General features: G+C 57.3%; 2 protein-coding genes across 4 annotated transcripts in view; both read left to right on the top strand.

Moving 5' to 3' along the window:
- PARVB (parvin beta) overlaps nucleotides 1-19,062 on the top strand; it is a 238,171-nt gene that overhangs the window by 121,625 nt on the left and 97,484 nt on the right. The window lies entirely within an intron of this gene.
- Nucleotides 1-19,062, top strand: part of PARVG (parvin gamma) — a 28,472-nt gene that overhangs the window by 7,736 nt on the left and 1,674 nt on the right. For 2 of the 3 annotated variants that reach the window (XM_060164923.1, XM_060164925.1), the window contains exons 3-12: nucleotides 426-490; nucleotides 1,790-1,892; nucleotides 2,462-2,602; nucleotides 3,421-3,536; nucleotides 4,699-4,754; nucleotides 7,547-7,569; nucleotides 9,676-9,734; nucleotides 9,956-10,024; nucleotides 12,073-12,174; nucleotides 18,523-18,595. In XM_060164923.1, the coding sequence (XP_060020906.1) occupies nucleotides 426-490; nucleotides 1,790-1,892; nucleotides 2,462-2,602; nucleotides 3,421-3,536; nucleotides 4,699-4,754; nucleotides 7,547-7,569; nucleotides 9,676-9,734; nucleotides 9,956-10,024; nucleotides 12,073-12,174; nucleotides 18,523-18,595 (807 nt within the window). Of the gene's footprint in view, nucleotides 1-425; nucleotides 491-1,789; nucleotides 1,893-2,461; nucleotides 2,603-3,420; nucleotides 3,537-4,698; nucleotides 4,755-7,546; nucleotides 7,570-9,675; nucleotides 9,735-9,955; nucleotides 10,025-11,149; nucleotides 11,235-12,072; nucleotides 12,175-18,522; nucleotides 18,596-19,062 lie in introns of all 3 variants that reach the window. The other variant, XM_060164924.1, reaches the window with a different exon arrangement.

Below are 19,062 nucleotides of genomic sequence, written 5' to 3'. Positions count from 1 at the left end.
GGTGTTCATGAGGGAAATATGGGGGGGGGGAAGGGCATTGGGGGGAGGCTGGAAGAGCATGGGCAAAGGAAGAGAGGTGCAGAGGATGAGGCGTGTCCGGGAAATCAATCTCTTCGGATGTTTGGTGCTCAGGGTGTGTGTGTGTGTGTGTCTGTGTGTGTCTCTGTGTGCGAGTGCGTGTGTATGTATGTGTTTCTGTGTGTTTATGACTGCATGTGTCTGGGTGTGGGTGCACGTGTCTGTGTATCTGTGCGTTTGTACATGTGTGTGCAGGTGTGTGAGAGAGAGTGAACTTGTATGCACGTGTGTGTGCATGTGTGTGTGTGCGCGTGAAGCAGCGCGACCGATTTCCTCTTGTGGTCCAGGTACCAGCTCTGGGGGCGGCCTGCAGGTCCCCAGGCACATATGCTCATCTCTGCTTCCAGGAGAAAAGAAGAAGTTCCTGCCACCCACTTCCAGGAAGGATCCCAAACTTGAAGAACTGCAAAAGGTGTGGCATGTTTCTCTGAGCCTCTTTCTCTGCAGGAGTCTTCTTGTCTCCCTGGGGTGGGGACCGCAGCCCGCCCCCTCCCCTCCCCGACCTCAGGCTGGGGGTGGCGATCCCGCCGGCCCCTGGGAGACGTGCTGAGCGGCTGCGTGAAGGGATATTTATTGAGCACCGACTGTGCGCCTTTACGTACGTGATCCCAGCAAACTTCACGGCATCCTGTCACCTGCATCCCAGGGAGCAGATAGTGAGGCTCGGAGAAGTGACCTGACCTGTGGGGGGCACATAGCTGGCCAGTGACACAGCTGGGATTTGACCCAGGTTGTTGGCCCCCAATCTCGTGCTCCTTCTCTGGCTCAGCTGCCCAGGGCAGAGGACAGCTGGCGAAGTGGGCAGGTATAGGCATGCATCACCCACTTCTTGGTACTCTTCTTGGCTGTAGGACCAGCTGGGCGCAGGCTTGGGACCTCCATTTTCCTCTGCCCTACTTCTGTAGTCTCCGTGGGGCCTTTCTGTTGCCTCCTCCAAGGAGGCCTCCTGGCCTGCACCACCTTTGAGCCCCTAGAGGATTTGTGGCCCATTTTCCATCCTTTTCTTCTTCCCTCCCATTCTGTCCATCCCCCCATCTACTTTTCCCTCTGCTGCGCCCTGGGACACAGAGGAAAACCTGGCGGCGCGCTGACACTTCATCTTAGTTTGGGTTCCTCCAGAAGCTGAACTAAAGATTCAGGTGCAAATATTGAGTTGGGAGGTAATCGCAGGAGACAAGGAAGGGGAGCAGGGACGTACGACAGGTGGGAAGGAGACACCCGGGGTGGGTGATGGAGCAGGTGATGGTTGTCGGAGCTCAAGCCGGCTGGGAACCGTTGGGAGCCAGTGTGGAGCGGGCACCTTGGAGTCTTCCTGCTGGGGCAGAGGAGCTGGGGTGTTTATCCACCAAGTCCCGTGTAGCTCGGGCTGCTCCCTTAAAGGGATGGGGGGCTGCTTCTCTGCACTTCCGACTTCCAGGGACAGCCCTCGGCCTTTGCTGCAGTTTGCGGGAGGGGGCGGGACACCAGCGCCCACGTATTACCAAAACCTTACACAGAACAAACAATAGCCCGTAGTGGTCAGGTCTTCGGGAGCCCGGAGCAGGCCCCTGACTCAGCCTGGGAGATCAGAGCAGGCTTCCCAGAGGAGGTGATGCTTTTCCTGGCCTCGAAGGACGGGTAGGAGTTGGCTGGTGGGAGGAGGGCAGAGCTGAGCCTGGTGAGAGGCCGGGTGAGGAGTGGCCCCGGGCCAGCTGTCACTCGGGGCCCACAGGTGCTGACGGAGTGGATCAATGCTAAGCTCCTGCCCGAGCACATCGTGGTCCGCAGCCTGGAGGAGGATATTTTCGATGGGCTCATCCTGCACCACCTTTTCCGTAAGTGGATGCTTCCAAAGCTGGGCAGTCCCGGAGGGCTGGGTGGTCCCGACTCCCCTTGGGCCAGCCTGGGGCCTGCCCAGTGCCCTCTGTGGTGCCCTTCGCAGATTGGCTGCAGGACAGTCCCACAAGCTACGGCTTCCTGAGCCCTTGCCACGGAGCAGGTGCAGTTCATCCGCAGAACAACTCTGTCCTGTGACTATGCCCGTTTTACAGACCAGGAAACTGAGCTCCGGGAGGCCTGGTACCTTGTCCAAGGTCTCACAGTGAAGAAAGTAGGGGAGCCAGGGGTCTCGGCTTTAACCACTGGGCCACCCTGCCCCACAGGAACGAGGAACGCGTTGATGTGTGGGAGGCTGGGGGTGGGGGGCACAGGAATGGTCAACATGAGGTCAGCCCAGGACGGGCTCACCCCATCATGCAGCCTGTGTGGCCCATGAGGAAGGGCAGCACCCTGCCTCCCTGGAGGAAGCAGACTAGCTGTGGGTCCCCTGCAGGGGCCCCAACTGTCCCCCCCAGCCAGCTGTTCCCACCCTCTCTCTCCCTCTTACTCCTTCCCCTGCCCTCAGAGAAGCTGACTGGAGTCAAGCTGGACGTGGAGGAAATCGCCTTGACCGCGGCTAGCCAGAGACGCAAGCTCGCCGTGGTCCTGGAGGCCGCCGGCCAGAGCCTGCAGGTGGAGGAGCCGCAGGCCCAGTGGAGCGTGGAGAGTGCGTGGGGCTGGTGTCAGGGAGGGTGGCGGGGGCAGAGCCCCAGCCTCCTACTCGGGCTGCGGGGGGTGCTGCCTTGAAGCACAGCACGAGGGTGATAAAACACAGCCTTGTCCATAATGCGGCCACTGCTTACTGAGTTCCAAGCATCACACACGCGCCCTCATCTACCTTGTCAGAGGGGCACTAACCATCCTGCTTCATTAATTCAGCTAAGTTGCATCTGCAGTGCCTGCTTGTAAGAAATGAGAGTGTGCAAAGCCCCACCCCGTTGACCATTTGGTATGGTTTCCTGCCATTCCAACCTCTACATCTTCCCCATTTTCCAGATGAGAAAACTGAGGCCAAGAGACACTGAATAGCTTCACCAAGGTCGGGTGGTGAGGATGTAACAGTTTTCAAACCCGGTTTTTGTTGGGTCCCCTGCCACTACCTTCGCCACATCCAATAATTGATGTTTGTAATGTTGGCCCCGAATCAGGTCGCATTCAGCTTAAATCTAACAATTTGTTCACCCAGGGCCCTGCTGTAGGACATCTAGCTGTTTAAACAGCACTGCAGTGAACATCTGTGTGTTAAAATCCCCGGCCACAGGGTAGATTGTGCCCTTGGGCTGTACTTGCAGAAGAGGGATGACAGGGGCAAAGTGTGACTATTTTTAGGTTCCATATGTAGATCTCCGGACCTCTCCTCTCCTGAAGGCTGGACACAGAGCTCCTTGGCCTGCAGAGGGTGGTTGTGACGATAAGGAACCCACCACGTGGCCCCAGGTTTGGTCGTCCCCCAGGGCTCTGACCTTGTGCCCCCTCCCCTCCCAGGTATCTTCAACAAGGACCTGCTGGCCACCCTGCATCTCCTCGTGGCCCTGGCCAAGTGCTTCCAGCCGGACCTGTCCCTCCCGACCAATGTCAAGGTGGAGGTGATCATCATGGAGGTAAGGCGCAGGGCGCCGGAGGATGCCTGCCTGCTGGCTGAACATCTCGCGGCCGTATCGCCACACCCTGGATGGGGGCGTGCTGCACGGGGCGGGGGCTGAACTGGGGTGAGTTCCAGGGAGCCATGAGAAACACCAAATCCCATCAGGACAGCAGTGGGGGGTTGGGCTGGAGCTGTGGGCGGGAGATGCTGAGTCCAGTGAGGCCACGGGGAGGTCTGTGTGGGCCGGCCAGTCCCACTTACCCAGCAGACGGCACCTACCTGAGGCATCACGAAGGTCCTGGCTGACGGCAACCACATGGGCCATAAGTGGCCATCTGTTGACGGCCTTTCTGGAGTCTTCGCAACACCGGGCCACAGCCACTGCCCTCTCACTGTGATGGTCTCATCCCTCGACAGATGGGTGTGACGAAGGCTCCAGGGACCTTTCTGGGTTTCTCCACCCACGGGGTGCTCCCTGTCTAGCATGTGCAGGACTTCTGCTGCAGCTGATGCCCCGGGAGTCCATGCTTTCTCTCTCAGACAGACCCCGGGCACCAGAAACAGGCCCCACCTGCTTCCGCTCTCCGCTCTCCCCTCCCCCAGCCCCTGGGTACCTGGGGAGCAGCCGGCTTCCTTTACCCCACCCGACAGAACACGCTGAGTCCAGCCAAACTCAGGAGAATGCTCTCTTACTTGTTCAAAACAGTTGACTTGAATTCTCCACGGAGCAGTGTCATGGCTTTGTCTACACGTGTGTAAATCAGAGGTGACTTCATTCCTACATGCATTCACTCCTCATTCATTCACTCACTCATTCACTCATTCACCCACCCACCCACTCACTCATTCATTCATTCACCCACTCATTCATTTGTTATTCAGATGAACACGTGTCCATTGATATCCTGTGAGCCAGGCACTGGGCAGACTTTGGGGATACCTGGGGAACGAGGCAGACGCGGTCCCCATCCTCGTGGGGCTCAAGGCCTGTGGGAAGAAGGACAATTAAGCTGGCCCCAGTGGTGAGGGCTGCCCAGGAGGCCCCCTTGAGGAGTGGATGAGGCAGAGCAAACTGGGTCCCTTGGGGCTGCTTTGGCCACTACAGTCTCCTCTCGTGGCAGGCGTGGTCCTAGAATTTTCTGTGGTTCCCCCTTTCCATCCTCCTTTCTGTTTCCTAGAGCACCAAGAGTGGCCTGAAATCGGAGATGTCGGTGGAGCAGCTCACTGAGTGCGGGTGAGGGAGGGACCAGGGGCGGAGCCTGGGGCCGGGGGCGGGGCAGACCTGCCTGACCTGCTTGGGAGGGGCCCTCACTCTGCCCACCGCCCTAATTGCCGCGGGGCCCGCATTGGCCCTCACAGGGCTCGCCCTCCACCCTCCGCAAAGCCCGGCAGAACAGGCAGAGCTGGGGGCGGAAAGGGCTCTGGCCCTCGGTCATGAGGTCACACTGCAGGCACTGGGGGCCAGGAGGGACCCGGAAACTGGGGTCTCTGGACCCCAACCCCAGGCTGGTTTCCTAACACCCGGAGCCGGGTGTTGCCGGGAAGCCTTACCCTCATCCATGGCAGGGAGATTCCGCAGCCGGGCGTGAAACTTCCAACCGGTGCCAGGAGGCAAGGGCGCAGAGGGCTCACTCGTACCACCAGTGTTTAGTGAGCACCTACTGTGTACGGGGTGGGGCTGGGACCTGGAGTGCCCGGGTCAGCCAGCTGTCGGCCTTTCGCCTGTCCGCGCACGCAGGACACCAGAGGTCGATCAGCCAATGAGCTCTCCCCTCTGCCTCGACACCCACCTGCACAGCATGTGCTTCGTGGCAGAGCTGGAAACGCTCACATCGGGACGAGGGCCGGGCACGTGCGCTCCGCAACAAGAGAGCCGCAGAGTCCGGGGGTCTGGGAGAAGCAGGGGGTCCCATTAGGCGTCTCTGAACTGCAGGCCGCAGTTCAACCTTTAGAAGGGCCTTAGCAGTGCGGGACCAGGCTGGCCTATGGACTAAACTCCTGACTGCCTGGGTGGTAAAGGAAACCATCCATGTACCTCGCACCCCCGACCCAAGCCCTCAACACCCCAGCTGCATTGTCTCTCCAGGGAGACATGGCCGTCTTGCATTCCTGGACTCCCTTTCGTTGGAGATTGTAACTGGCCCCAGCCAAAGTCCCTCCCTCCTGCCACCTGTAGGCTCACACTTCCGGGCACCTGCCAGGTCCCTGCCCCGTTCCCTGGGCGGGAGCCCAGCCCTGCTGCAGGCCCCTGGGATGCTTGTTCTGCCCTGTGAGTTGTAGAATCTTGACTGGGTACAGGCAGAATGTTTCTCATCTTTGCAAAGTTGCAAGAACTGCGGAGGGGCCCTGGCTCTCCCTGCCGGGCGGTATTTCTCCAGACACTGCCACATGTGGCTGCCTGGCTTCCCCACTTCGCAGCCCACCCCGGTCTGGGCCAAAGGTCTTTCCAGTTTTGGTCTGAGAGTGGGCTCCTTTTGAAGGAAAGTTGTGGATTCTCCTTTCTGGTCTAACACTTACTGAAGGCCTACTGTGTGCAGGGCACTGGGCTGTTTCAGATCCCTTAACCCATTTTATCCTCAGCAACCCCAGCTGGGTGAGTTCAGTTCTCTTCTGCTCACAGGCTGGGCAGCCAGCCCCACCTGGACTGAAATCCCAGATCAGCCATGTCTGAGCTGTGTTCCCTTGGGCAAGTCACTCCCCCTCTCTGAGCTTCTTCACGCCTCTGATAAAGGGGGACCCGTGCCTACTTGTTGGGGCTGCTGTGAGAGTTATAGGTGATGTAGGTGAGGGGACCTTCCCCCTCCTGTACGCCCCCAGCCCTGAGGTCCTTCCGGTCTACGGCTCCTGGGTGTTCACTGAGGATGGGGTGGGGGGAAGGGCTCAAACCTCTGCCAGTCGATGACGGTAAGGTCTGTGGTCCAGACGGTGAGCCGAGCATGGCCAAGGGCGGAGGAAGCAGACCGCTGCTGGTCCCTCCTGACAGCAGGGCCCGTGCACTCGTCGGCCCGTTTACCCTCCCAAGGTCACCCTGGGAGGAGGGCTTGTCCCCCCCTCGAACCACCACAGCTCCACCCCGACTCTGGGAGGCTAAATGACCTCCCTGTCGCCCAGCCGCTGAGCGGCTCTGCACGGGGCCCTGTCAAGGCTGAAGATTCAGACTCCGTGTTTGGGGAACTTGAGAGAGAGGGTGCAGTTAGCGGTCACGGGCGCTGCACCCCTTCTCCCTTCATAGCCCTAAAATCACCCTTCTCAGCCTCTGATGAGCTCGGAAATGTCTGTGAGGGCAGCACAGGGACGTGTGCCCCTCCTGGCAGCTGCCCCCGTGCTGAGCCCTGGGTCTCAGGCTGCGCTCTCCACCCACCAGGGCCACGGTCGGAGGGGCCGCCCGGCTCTCCAGGGAGAGTTCGGCCTACTTGGGGCCCAGAACCTTGCTTCTAGGAGGTGCACTGGGGCGGAGAATTTAGCAACAAAGTCAGAGAAAAACCACTCAAAAACAATAAAAAGGGAGTGAAAGAAGCCAGACACTAGAGAGTACATACGATTTCATTCCATAGACGAACAGACAAAATGAAAGGCCAACAAGACAGATCAGAGCAGTGGTAACCTTGTGGGGTGTAATGGGATGGGGGAGCACATTGGGGGTGCTAGGAAAGTTCTGTGCCTTGTTGGGGGTGGTGATTACACACGCGTGTGCATGTAAAAACATGCACCAGCTCTAAAGTTAGGATGTGTGTGTTTTTATTGTGTGTGTAATATGCCCCCTGCAAACTAAAACAGCAACCACGAAAAGGACACAGTCCAGACACTTCCAGGTGTGGGAGCCTCAGGGGAAGGTTTGAACCTCGTTTGCCATTTGCTTTTCACGAGGGCCCCGCCTGCTTACAGAGCTGCCAGGAGAAAGCAGCTGGCCAGTTTCTTTGTCAACCTTCCCACTGCCGGGTCTTGTCATATGAAGAGATTACAGGTTTGAGGATGTTTTTTTTAACCATGTGTTTCCTTTTTTCCCCCCTACAATTTTCCCTTTAGCACAGACAAGGACCAACCTTCGAGTGAGTACTTTCCTAATTTAGGGAATCTTTTTCTGCTGGATACGTGTGGAGACAAACGTGTCATGATGACAGGTTGATCATTGGGTGTGCTCACGGTTCCTTTGTGGTCTGCTGTGTGTATCTCGCGCCCTCTTGTCCGTTTGTCCCTCCTTCTGTCTGTCCGTCCATGGATCTGGCTGTTCCTTCTTAGGATACCGCTCACATGGGCAGAGAGATTTATAATTCCCATCAGCAGCAACTATGGAGTGTGCAGTGTGTGGGCTCTGGAGCCGGGCAACCTGGGTTCAAACACTAATTCCCCCATTTATTAGCCACGTGAACTTGGGCAAGTGTCTGAACCAGTCTGTGCCTCAGTTTCCTCATCTGTAAAATGGGATTAATAATGGCACCCACCTCTTAGAATGGTGGTGAGGGTGAAGAGATACCTTGTGAATGTGCTTAGCACAGAGTAGGTGCTTAATAGTGATTATTCACTAATTTAGCTGCTACTTTTGTGACAGAGATCTTCACCAATCAACTGATTAACCCAGCCTTTCCTTCTTCATTCATTCATTCCTTAGTCAGTCTGCCTGGCCAGTTGGTCATCCATCCATCCTTATACCAATCCATTCATCTATTCATCCGTACATTCACCCACCCATCCATCCATCCACCCATTCATCATCCTTCCATCCATCCATCCATCCATCCATCCATCCATCCATCCATCTGCCAACCCATCCATTCATCATCCATCCATCTTAACATTATTTTTCCTCCTTGAACCTTACCCACTTGGGACAAAGAGCTGTATGGGCAAGGGATTCTCACCTGCCGAGGAGGAAATAGCGACCTGCGAGGGGCTTCTGAGAACAGGGGCCGAGAAAGGTTGAGTGGGGAAAGGGAGGAGAGGGGAGGCACGAGGGAGGCTGGTCGGATGGCTGTGTGTGCGTGTGTGGAGGGGCAGCCGGAGGACACAGGGGTCGCCCAGGGAGCAGTGTTTGTTAGGGGGCTGCATGAGGCTGGGTCACACAATGAGGGGCAGGGCCACGGAAACGGGCTTCCTTAAAACCATTTCTAGCACATCCGTCCTGTTCTGGCCTGTGCCATCCGCATGCACATTGGCCTCTGAATTCCTGGCTCCTTCAGGGACACAATTTCACTGACCACAGGCCAAGGGGTCTGGGAGGGACCACAGGTGTTTCCACCATGTTTATTGGTTTATGGGGCATTTTAACGTGCATGATGCTATCTGGTGCTACTCTTCCCCCTTCACTAATGAGGGAACTGAGGCACAGAGAGGTGAAGTGACTCGTTCAGAGTCACACAGCAGCTGATTGGCAGAACTAAGAGGGAAATTCTTCTACTCGTTTGGGTATTCAGTGCCTGCGAAGCATTCTCCCCAGGGGAAGGTGAAGCTCTGCATAGCTGTGAACAATAGGAATGCAGCTTGTGGGAAAAGGACATTAGTCTGAGGACTTGGCATCTCTGAGGCTGGACCCGTGGCCTGAGCTGCTAAGATGCAGCTCCCTGGGCATGACTCAGCTACTGAGGGCGCTGGTCTTTTGTGCGCTGTAGCAAAGTTCAGACTCTCTGGGAGGGCTGGGTGCCCTTATTCTGCCAATCCACAAACGCTGCGGAGGAGACCGCTGGGCCAAGAGTCAGTGCGGGGCTGGTCCCTGCTCAGCCACCTATGGCAGTTCCCGTGGGCTTGTGGGTGGAGCAGGGAACCAGCAGGAGGCAGGGCAAGTTCCCAGAGGAAGGGATGGTGTCCGCGGCAGGAAAGACGACCATTTATTTAAGTCCTACTGTGTGCCCAGCCACCATCACAAGTGTGTTATCTGCCCCCAGACAGGATATTTACAGTGATCCCACCTAGTAGTCATTATCAGCCGTACTTTACAGAGGAGGAAAACAAGGCACAGAGAGGGGAGGCGATTCTCTCCAGGCCACACAGCCAGGGGAGCAGTGACTCTGACCCAGACCTGTTCTTTAATTCAAGAAACTTGAGATAAAACTACATCTCCCTCGAGACTGGTTATTCTGAGAAACTTTGGTGGAAAAAAGTCCCTGTTTGGCCCAAAGATAATAGCATCGTAATGAGGTGTTTAATGGATCTGTCTGCAGAGGACGTCTTTGACGAATTATTTAAGCTGGCTCCGGAGAAAGTGAACGCTGTGAAAGAGGTAAGAGAGGTCAAAGTTCCAAGAGTACCTCCTGCCACCCGCCCACCCACCGCCCACCCGCCTTGAGTCTGGGGGTGGGAGTGGGGCAAAGGGAAAGGGATCGGGTCCTCACTCTGCAACTGCTGTGCGCCGGGTGCCGTGCGGGGGCCTTTTTGTGACCCCAAGTGGGAAGGTCGCAAACCCGAGCTGGGGACCTGGGGCCTTTGTTCTTCCCTGGGTAGGCCATAGTGAACTTCGTCAACCAGAAGCTGGACCGCCTGGGCCTGTCCGTGCAGAATCTGGACACCCAGGTAGGGACTCAGCTGCAGGGTCTGGGGCAGGGAAGGGGCATGGGGAGGGGGTTCCACAGGGCACTGGGAGCCTGGGCCCATCCTATGTGGCCTGGCGTGTGTCACCTCTTGGAACCTTGGGTCCTCCTCTCCAATGGGGATGTTGCTGGTAGGCGGTATTGCCAATCGGGGGCACGACGGGGATCCTGTGAAGTGGGGATCTCAGGGTTTGTCTATGCTGTTATACTTTTCATTGTAAAATAACCACTTTTCGGCTTTTTTCAAAATTAATCTTGGTCTCTCCAACCCCAAGACTCAAAGCACATGAGGTTTCCCTAACTGCATTCGCTCGCAGCGTTTATGAGCTTGAGCCGTGTGCCAGGAGGGGTTGTAGGTGCCGACACAGCCCCGGGTCTGCGGACTCCCTGAGTTGCCCGGCCCACTGTTCCGGGGCAGGAACAGAGTCTTAGGCGGTCAGCCTTCCCCAGTGGGTCGTGGCCTCCACGAGGATGCTGTGCCCTGTGGTTTCCCTCAACACAGTGGGGCGCAGAGAAGCTGTGAAGCTAATTGCCGGCCCAGGGCCTTCAGGGCAGCAACGGAGCCTGCTGCGCCCTGGGCGCATTAACTGGGCGTGGTGGTGCAGGCGTCGGGCCACGTGGGTTTTGCTCACACAGCATGACTGGGGGCAGGTGGTGAGGTCAGGTCTGGTCACTGGAGCAGCTGATGTCTCAGGCACAGCCTGACATTAGCCAGTGGGGAACGGGGTAGATACACCCCTGTGCCTGGTAGCTAAAGCCGATACAGCCCTCACCATGTGCCCGGCCCTGAGCAAAGTGCTTTGCGTACATTAACTCACTGACTCCTCCCAACAAACTCTTTAGGTGGGAACTGATACTATCCCATCTTACAGATGAGGACATTAAGCCCAGGGAGGTTAATTAACTTGTCCAAGGTCACACAGTGATTAACTGGTGGACCTGGGATTTGAACCCAGGTCGCTGAGGCCAGAGTTTGTGCTCCATCACCACCTCACACGGCGGCCATGTGAGAAGTCTGTGTGTGACGTGGTGTGGTGACACTGCAGGGTGGAGATAGCAGATGGGCACCTGTTGCTTCTGGGCTCTGAGGACGCCCCCTCCACCTTAGCTGTGTGGCTTTGGACCTGGACTTCTCTCAACCTCAGGCTCCTCTTTTTTGAAAATGGGTGCAGGGATACCAACCTCAGAGAACTGTGAGTAAGAAATGAGATGATGTGTATTACCTGACACACTGTCTACGCATAATAAACAATACATTTCTGGTTTTATTGTATTTTATGTGGGAATAAACAAGATGATTTCTTAGGTTTACATTCTACCCGTTTCATCTTTATCTCTCCCTTGGTAAAATAATGACATTTGGAGAATAATGGCACATGTGACGATGGTATTTTGACTGCTGGATAAAAGGGGATATTAAAGTCCCTGGTATTTTGGTGGTATTACCAGGGAATATGCCAAACTAATAGCATCAGAACAGACCTAATATGAGGAAATTCCATTAAGGACTTCGCGTGGTGGCTTTTCCTCCAACATTCAATCTTGTATTTTGTGTCTTTGAAGAGATTGAATACGATTATATTAGCATATGATGTGCTGGTGCTAGGATGACAGCTTTATCTGTGAACATACAGACAAAACAGACCAATACAAATGTGGCCGCCAGCAAAATGAGCCCGGTGTGCTGTTCTCTGCCTTTTCCTGATGGAATTATTTTATACTTAACTCTGTTTCCGCCTGGGCTTCTGTAGCTCATGGAACAGTATGTGGTTTAAAAAATGATTTGAAGCTATTTTACAGAAGATGTAAAAATAGCTCATTTTATTGAGCACATGCTCTGTGCTAGGCAACCAATAACTGCTTTAGACCTGCTGCTGTTTACAACAACTCTGCGAGGTCAGGGTGTCGTCCCCGTTTCTCAAAAAGGAACCTGAGGCTCAGAGAGCTTGTGTGACTTCCGCAGGGTCACACAGCCTGTAAAAGGCAGAGGGGATCCTCCAGGCTATCTGCCTCCCATTCCCTCCTTTGTAGTTTGCAGATGGAGTCATCTTACTCTTGCTGATTGGACAACTGGAAGGCTTCTTCCTGCACTTGAAGGAATTCTATCTCACTCCCAAATCTCCTGCGGAAATGGTAAGTTTTCCAAAGATTTTCCTAGGGGTCTACCTCTAGGTAGACAGATCTAGGAAATTGGCATGATCAGTCATTATTTATTCACTTCCAGGTGAAGTAAGGGTGATGGGAAACTTTGTTTGTCCATATGTCTGCCCATCCATCCACCAGCCTCACCCATAGACCCTCACACCTATCCACTGACTTATTCATTCACTCATCCACGCAATTCATCCACCCATCCACCTGCCCATCCATCCACCCATCCGTCCATCCATCCATCCACCCATCCACCCATCTATCCATCCATCCATCCATCCATCCATACATCCACCTGCCCATCCATCCATCCATCCACCTGCCCACCCATCCATCCATCCACCTGACCATCTATCCTTCCATCCATGCATCCACCTCCCCATCCATCCATCTACCTGCCCATCTATCCTTCCATCCACCCATCCATCCACCTGCCCATCCATCCATCCATCCATCTACCTGACCATCTATCCTTCCATCCATCTATCCATCCACCACCTGCCCATCCATCCATCTACCTGTCCGCCCACCCATTCACCCATGCACCGGATCCATCATTTTCTGAGGTCCTCTTGGCATCAGGCCCCGTGGGCCATAAAGACAATCCCACACAGCTGCTGCTTTTGAGGACGGCTCGCTCTCCACGCGCTGGGCCCTCAGTGGTGTGCGGTGTTCTAGGGCTGTGATGAAGTGCCCTGGCTCGTGGTGGGCGGGCCGGTGCGGGGCCTGAGAGAAAGCGTGGTTCGCAGGATCTGCAGCAGCCAGGAGAGGCCTTGCGTGAGAGGTGGCCGTGAAATTGCCTAGGGCTGGGTTCGCAGCGTGAACTAGGGAGGGCACCCCCAGGGGAAGGGAACAGAGTCAGCCAAGGCTTGGACGTGGCAGGGCTTCTGGCCCTGTGGGGGTCAGGAGTTCCCATGTGGACCCTGGAGTCTGGGGGGCTGACTGGGAGATGGCTGCGTTAGTCCAGGCGGAGGGCTCTGGTCTCTGCACCTCAGGCTTTTTGCCCCTAAAATGTGCTCACAGCCCCTGCCCTGCCACCCCTCAGACAGGGGCATGTGGTCCCTGGTCCCCCAGGCCCGCCCAGGACCCCAGGTGGCCAGCTTCTCTCTGTCTGCACCAGGGTCCCAGGGACGGCTCAGCGGCACCCCAGGGTAGGAGGGCACCCTTTCACCCCTCCACAGAGAGGGGACACCAGGCAGGGCTGGGTGCCGGTTCCCAGTGCCAGCCTTGGGGAGTTTCTGGGAAAAGGAAAGATTTTGGTCCCCTTTGATGTGCCCATGGCCCTGGGGCTGGTTCAAACCTCAAGGCCTGCCTGGGGTTGGGGGGTGAGCCTGTACACCCTTGACCCTGGCCCAGTTCCAGTTTTGATCTCTGCCTGGCCCCCACACATCCGCAGCCCTGTCTGTCCCTGCTTCTGGCCGCAAGCCTGACCTACCCGGTCCCCTGCCGAATGTTCCAGGCCCGCCTTCCCAGCCTGCCTGACCCCCCGCCTGTGCTCCTTGGTCGGCCTGGGCCTCTGGCATCTCCAGACCTTCCCCAGGCCGTTCTCTAGGCCCATCCTGCTTCCTGCTTTGCTTCAACCCCTTAGCCGGGTGGTCGGCTCTGACCACCTTATCCCCTCTGAGCTCTTGGGCATCCTATGGGGCCCCGAACCACGGCTACTCTCACATCCTCTTGGAGTTCCTACCTGCCTCCGGCCTCACCTGGCCCTTTACCCCACTTCTCCCTCACTCCATACCCCTGCGAGGGAGGCAGGGCAGGGTTGTATCTTCATTTTACAGAGGGGAAAACAGGCTTTGGGACATGCCGGGCCATCCAGCCACTCAGTGGCAGGTCTGACACCAGGACTGGCCACCCACCCCTCAGCCCACATTTCCCCCTTTGCAGCAGGAAGATGCCATCTTTGTGGGCATCATCTCCACCTTCCCAGGAGGCAGGGGGGCTCTTGACTTGAAGATCGATTTGGGGCTCAGATTCCCAAGAGCTGAGAAGCAAACAGGCTAGAGCAGTGCAGTGTTTGTAGCTCTAGTGGTGGTAGAAACAGTGGTCAGCACTTCCTAAGTTCTTGTCCCTCACCAGGCACTGTATTGATCAGCTATTGCCACGAAAATGCTGTGTAACAAACCACCCAAACAACCAGTGGCTTGTAACTGCAATCCTTCATCCTCATGGATCTGCGGGTCGGCCGGGTTCGGCTGCTCTAGGCTTGGCTGGGCTCCGCCACTCGTGCGGGATGGGATGGGCGTCAGGCCATCTAGGCTGGGGTCACTGGGGCGGTCCAGCTCTGTGCCACATGCTTCCCATCCTCCTCCTGAGACTGGCAGTGAGCCTGGCATGGTTTTTTCACGGCAACCGCAGGGACACAGAGACAAAGCAGAACACACGAGGCGCAGGCTCAGACCTGGGGTGCTGTCACCTCCTCTTTATCCTCGTGGCCAGAGGAGGCCCTGCGGCCTTGGTGCGGAGGCGGGAGAGCCCTGTGGTGTGCGGTGCAGAGACGATGCGGAACTGGGCCCAGGGAGGTGCTCGCCTCCCTGGATGAACTTGCTAATTCCTCCCCACATCGGGCCTCTGAGTAGGAACTATTGCCCATCCCCATTTTGCTCTGGGGGAACTGAGTTCAGAGAGAGCTAGTAAGCTGGTCAGGAGCACACCACTAGTTAGGGTCGAGGTCAGACTGGCATCAAGGCTTGTCCATCTCCAAAGCCAGAGCCGCCTCCTTGCGTCCTTCCGGGGGAGCCAGGGGGAGCCCCATGGGAGATGGGGGCGGGGTGGTGGGCCCAGAAGGAGGCTCGCCCGGAGCTGCAGGGACGGGGGGCTTAGGTGGGTCAGAGTGAGGCTGAGACCGTGGCACTGACCTTCATCCACAAGGCAGGAGGCCCACGTGTGATGAGGGTGGGAGGATGGAGACGGGCAGGTCACACGTGGGCCCCCTGGGGACGAGGGGCTCAGAGCAGCACAGGGGTCCCCTCTCTGTTACTCAGGTGTTGGGGAATGTCACACCTGAGTAATGGGATGTCAAGGTGTGATCACTATTTGCTCACCTCCAACCCCTAGTTAGTTACAAGCCAGGGACAAACGTCCCGACTTCCAAGGCCCCTGTGTGCAGGCAGCCTGCCAACTCCACCGGCTTCAGGACCGGCTTCAGGACCGGCTTCCAAAGATGAAACACAAATCTATGTGGGGGGAAGGAAGCAGCCTCTCAGCTCAGACCCCGAGGATGCGTTTGTATGGACTATTGTAGGAAATCTCAGCCGCAGGAATGTGTAATAAAAATGCCGAGGAAGTCATTAGCAGAAGAGCGCAGGAACAGCGGCCTTTCCGAGGAATTGTTTTCTCTGCAGCGTGGCCTCTGGCCATTGAATTTCTCCTTATCAGACCTCCTTTGCCAACGGCGTCTACGTCTACGTGAGGTTGCCGTTCCCTGAGGGAAGAGGCGTCCGGGTGGAGGAGAGAGGCGGTCATTTTCTCTGCGGAAATGAAAGCACAGGGCCAAGAGTCTCTGGCTTCCTCCTACATGCAATTACTTCTCCCCGGGACGATTTGAATGCATCCTTCTGGGTCGTAACCTTCTCTCAGCTCCATACTTTCATCATCTCAAACTGTGCGCGGAAGAAAAATGATGCTCTGGGTGGAGCGTGGTGGGATCAGGCTGGAGCCTGGGGCAGCGGCTCCTGGTCAGACTGGGCATCGCCGAGGAGTGTGACTCATAGAAACAAGTGCAATCACTGCCCTAGTTGATGGCAGCGATTCTCACATTCCACGAGGGCAGGCAGTGGGTCTGGGTTTGCCCCTGTTGCGTGGCCAGCGCATAGTAGATGCTCAATAATTTTTTTTTATTTTTTATTTTTTTGCGGTACGTGGACCTCTCACTGTTGTGGCCTCTCCCGTTGAGGAGCACGGGCTCCGGACGCGCAGGCTCAGCGGCCATGGCTCACGGGCCCAGCCGCTCCTCGGCATGTGGGATCTTCCCGGACCGGAGCATGAACCCGCATCCCCTGCATCGGCAGGCGGACTCTCAAACACTGCGCCACCAGGGAAGCCCAATAAATATTTTTTAAATAAGTGAAGGAAGTCTTTCCAAGACACTGGTCCCGTGAGCTGCTCTGTGACAAATGGATCCTACGGTCAAGTCACCTGGGAAAACATGCACAGTCTCGAAGGCTCATGACACACCAAAACACATTCAAGGCTCTGAGAAGTCCTGCAGTGGGGATTTCCATATAACTTTGTCGAAGCCAACGTTTCCCAAAGCTGTTTGGCTTTCTGCACGCTGGACCACGCTGTGGGGATGCGGGCTTAGAGGGTGAGCGCATCAAAGGCAGGGCTGCGAGGCGGGGGAACCCAGCCCGGGTGTCTCGTTCTCACTCTGACATTTGCTTTCCGTGCGCCCTGTCAATAGTGTTCATGAGGAGAATGAGGATAATAGCAACAGTTGTAACCCTCATTTTCCAGAATTTTCCAGTCGGGGAAGACTTGGGGACAAAGCACGGGACGAGCAGTGGAGGTCTTAGCCCCTCACTCTGAGGTTTGCTTCCACCTGGTCTGGACATCCCCAGGGGTGTGTCTCACCTGCTTGGGAGCATTGGCACCTGTGACAACCTTGGTCTCTTCTTCTTGACGGGCTCTAGAGGGGCCAGCCCTGCTGGGCCAGTGACCCAGCCTCTGCCACTCTCTCTCTTGCATGTCGGACCCAGCTCAGTGCCTCTGTCCATCTGATGCTCCATCGACTCTCCCCCGTGGAGAAGGGCTCTGCTCGCTGCCTTCCAGATCCCCGTGGTCCCCGCACGGCCACCAGCTGCCATGGAGGACTCTGGCCCCTTGCCCGGGATGCGGCAGGAGTCCTTGGCGTGGGTGGGACATGCTCCCCCTGCCCCTGCCCTGTGCCCTCGGCCCAGGACTGCGACCTGCCCCTTTCCCTCTCAGACAGAGTTCTTTCTCGGGGGCTTCAGGCCCTCCTACACGCCTCACTTCCCGACCCTTGTAGGAGCCCGGACAGCTGGAATTTGCAGGGAAGCCCTGGCTCTGCCTTTATTATTCCACGTTCAGGTCTTGCCTTGTGGTTCCAATCCCGTGTCCACCATCACACTTGGATCCACACGGCAGCTTGGAAAGGCCTCTGGAAGATGCACTGTTCCCCTTGTACAGATGAGGGGACAAAGGCCCAGGCAGGACATGTGCCTTGTCTGACCTGTGACTTGTGACCTAGTGGGGCGGGTGCACGGACATCTAACCTAGATCTGCCCAGACCCACCAGGAGGTGACTGCAGGCGGCCTAGGCAGGGCGGCCTCCTCGGATGGGCCTGGCTCATCTGCTGCTCTGCCGGCCGGGTCTCTGGGCCCCTGGCTAGGTTGCCATGGGAACTGCCTGGCCTGTGTGAAGCGGGCTCTGGGGCTGGTATGGTCGGCAGATGGGGAGGGAAGGGAGCAGCACGGCTGGCCACCAGTCTGGGACATCCAGTCAGCACGGTGGGCCTGAGACCTTTGAAGGAAGGACCTGCTTGAGGTGCCAGTGAGTCGGGGACTCAGCCAGCTTTATCCCTGCCTCGTCCTGCCTTGCCCCACGCCCTCTTTTTCGCCACACCAGCCTGCTGCCCCAAGGAGAAGGGCAGGGGTCTTTTCGGTGGGGTCTGAGAAACTAGCTGTGAAAAGGCAGGGCTCCACTAACAGAGGGGCTGCTCTGAGCCGAGGGCTGATGGGGCTCCCCAGGGCCCGTCACCCAGGGTCCTGTATCGGGGGAGATGGTGGAGACCCCACTTTGCAGGGAGCGAGTGGAGGGCCCGAGGCACCAAGGGACTTGCCCGAGGCTCCCCAGGACCGAGCGGGGATCCGAACCTGGGTGGGCCGGACTCTGGCCCGGGGAATTCTCAGTGCTGGGAGCGGTGTCTCAGGCGCCAGCCCAGGCAGAGGGGCGGCACAAAGGGCAGGACCTGGGTAGAGGTGGCTCCTCCGGCCCCCAGTCTGCTTTGCAGGCGTCTGGTTCCGACACTTTCCGTCTCGTGAGTTCAGATGAGCCCTGTGGCCACTCTGAACGTCGGTCTCCTCATCAATGCTTTACCCATGGACCTCAGCTCTCTGTTCCTGAGGGAGTCTCTGTTGCTCACGGGTTTTGGGGCTGCTTCGGAAAAGATCAGGATGAACCCATGCTCCCTTCCCTGGTTAGTCCCCTCACCTGGCAGGACTCACCCCCGGGTGTCACCTCCACCAGGAAGCCTTCCCTGAGCCCTGGGCTGGGTGCCTTCCTCAGGGACTGCCTTTCCCACTAGAGGTGGCCTCCTTGCTGCACGATGGGTCATCGTGCTGACACCTGATGGGGTCTTGTCATTGTAGCTACACAACGTCACCCTGGCCCTGGAGCTGCTGAAAGATGAAGACCTTCTCAATCACCCCGTGAGCCCCGAAGGTGAGTGCAGGGCCCTCGTGGGCAGCCAGCCTCGGGCGAGCGCCACAGAGCGGGGCACGGGGCGTGGGGACAGCCGTGTGTTGGTACAGCCTCTTGCCTGGCATTTGCTGAGTTTTCCTAGGAGGAGCACTGTGTCCACAGCCCCTACCCATGCCAGTGGAGGATGGTCCTGGGGAGAGGAGATGGGGGACTGAGGTCCCTGGGGATGGGCTGTCCGGAGGGCTGAGGCCTGGAGGAGTTGCAGTGTTGGGGGCCCCACAAGAGGGTGCCGGGGAGGAGAAGGAGGTAGCACGCCCTGTGCTGGGTCCTGGGACTCACGCCTAGCTTGACCGACTGTCCTGGTTTGCAGGGGCCTCTCCAGGGTTTAGCCTGAAGGCCTGTGTCCCAGGGAACCCCTTGGTCCCGGGCAGAGGTGGACGGTTGGCCACCCCCTGCCCAGGCCTGAACCCTGCCCTGCTCTCCCCTGG

Source organism: Lagenorhynchus albirostris, chromosome 11, assembly GCF_949774975.1.
Source record: "Lagenorhynchus albirostris chromosome 11, mLagAlb1.1, whole genome shotgun sequence".
Lineage (NCBI taxonomy): Eukaryota > Metazoa > Chordata > Mammalia > Artiodactyla > Delphinidae > Lagenorhynchus > Lagenorhynchus albirostris.
Note: the sequence above shows the minus strand (reverse complement) of the source record. Positions and strands in the feature narration are given on the sequence as shown.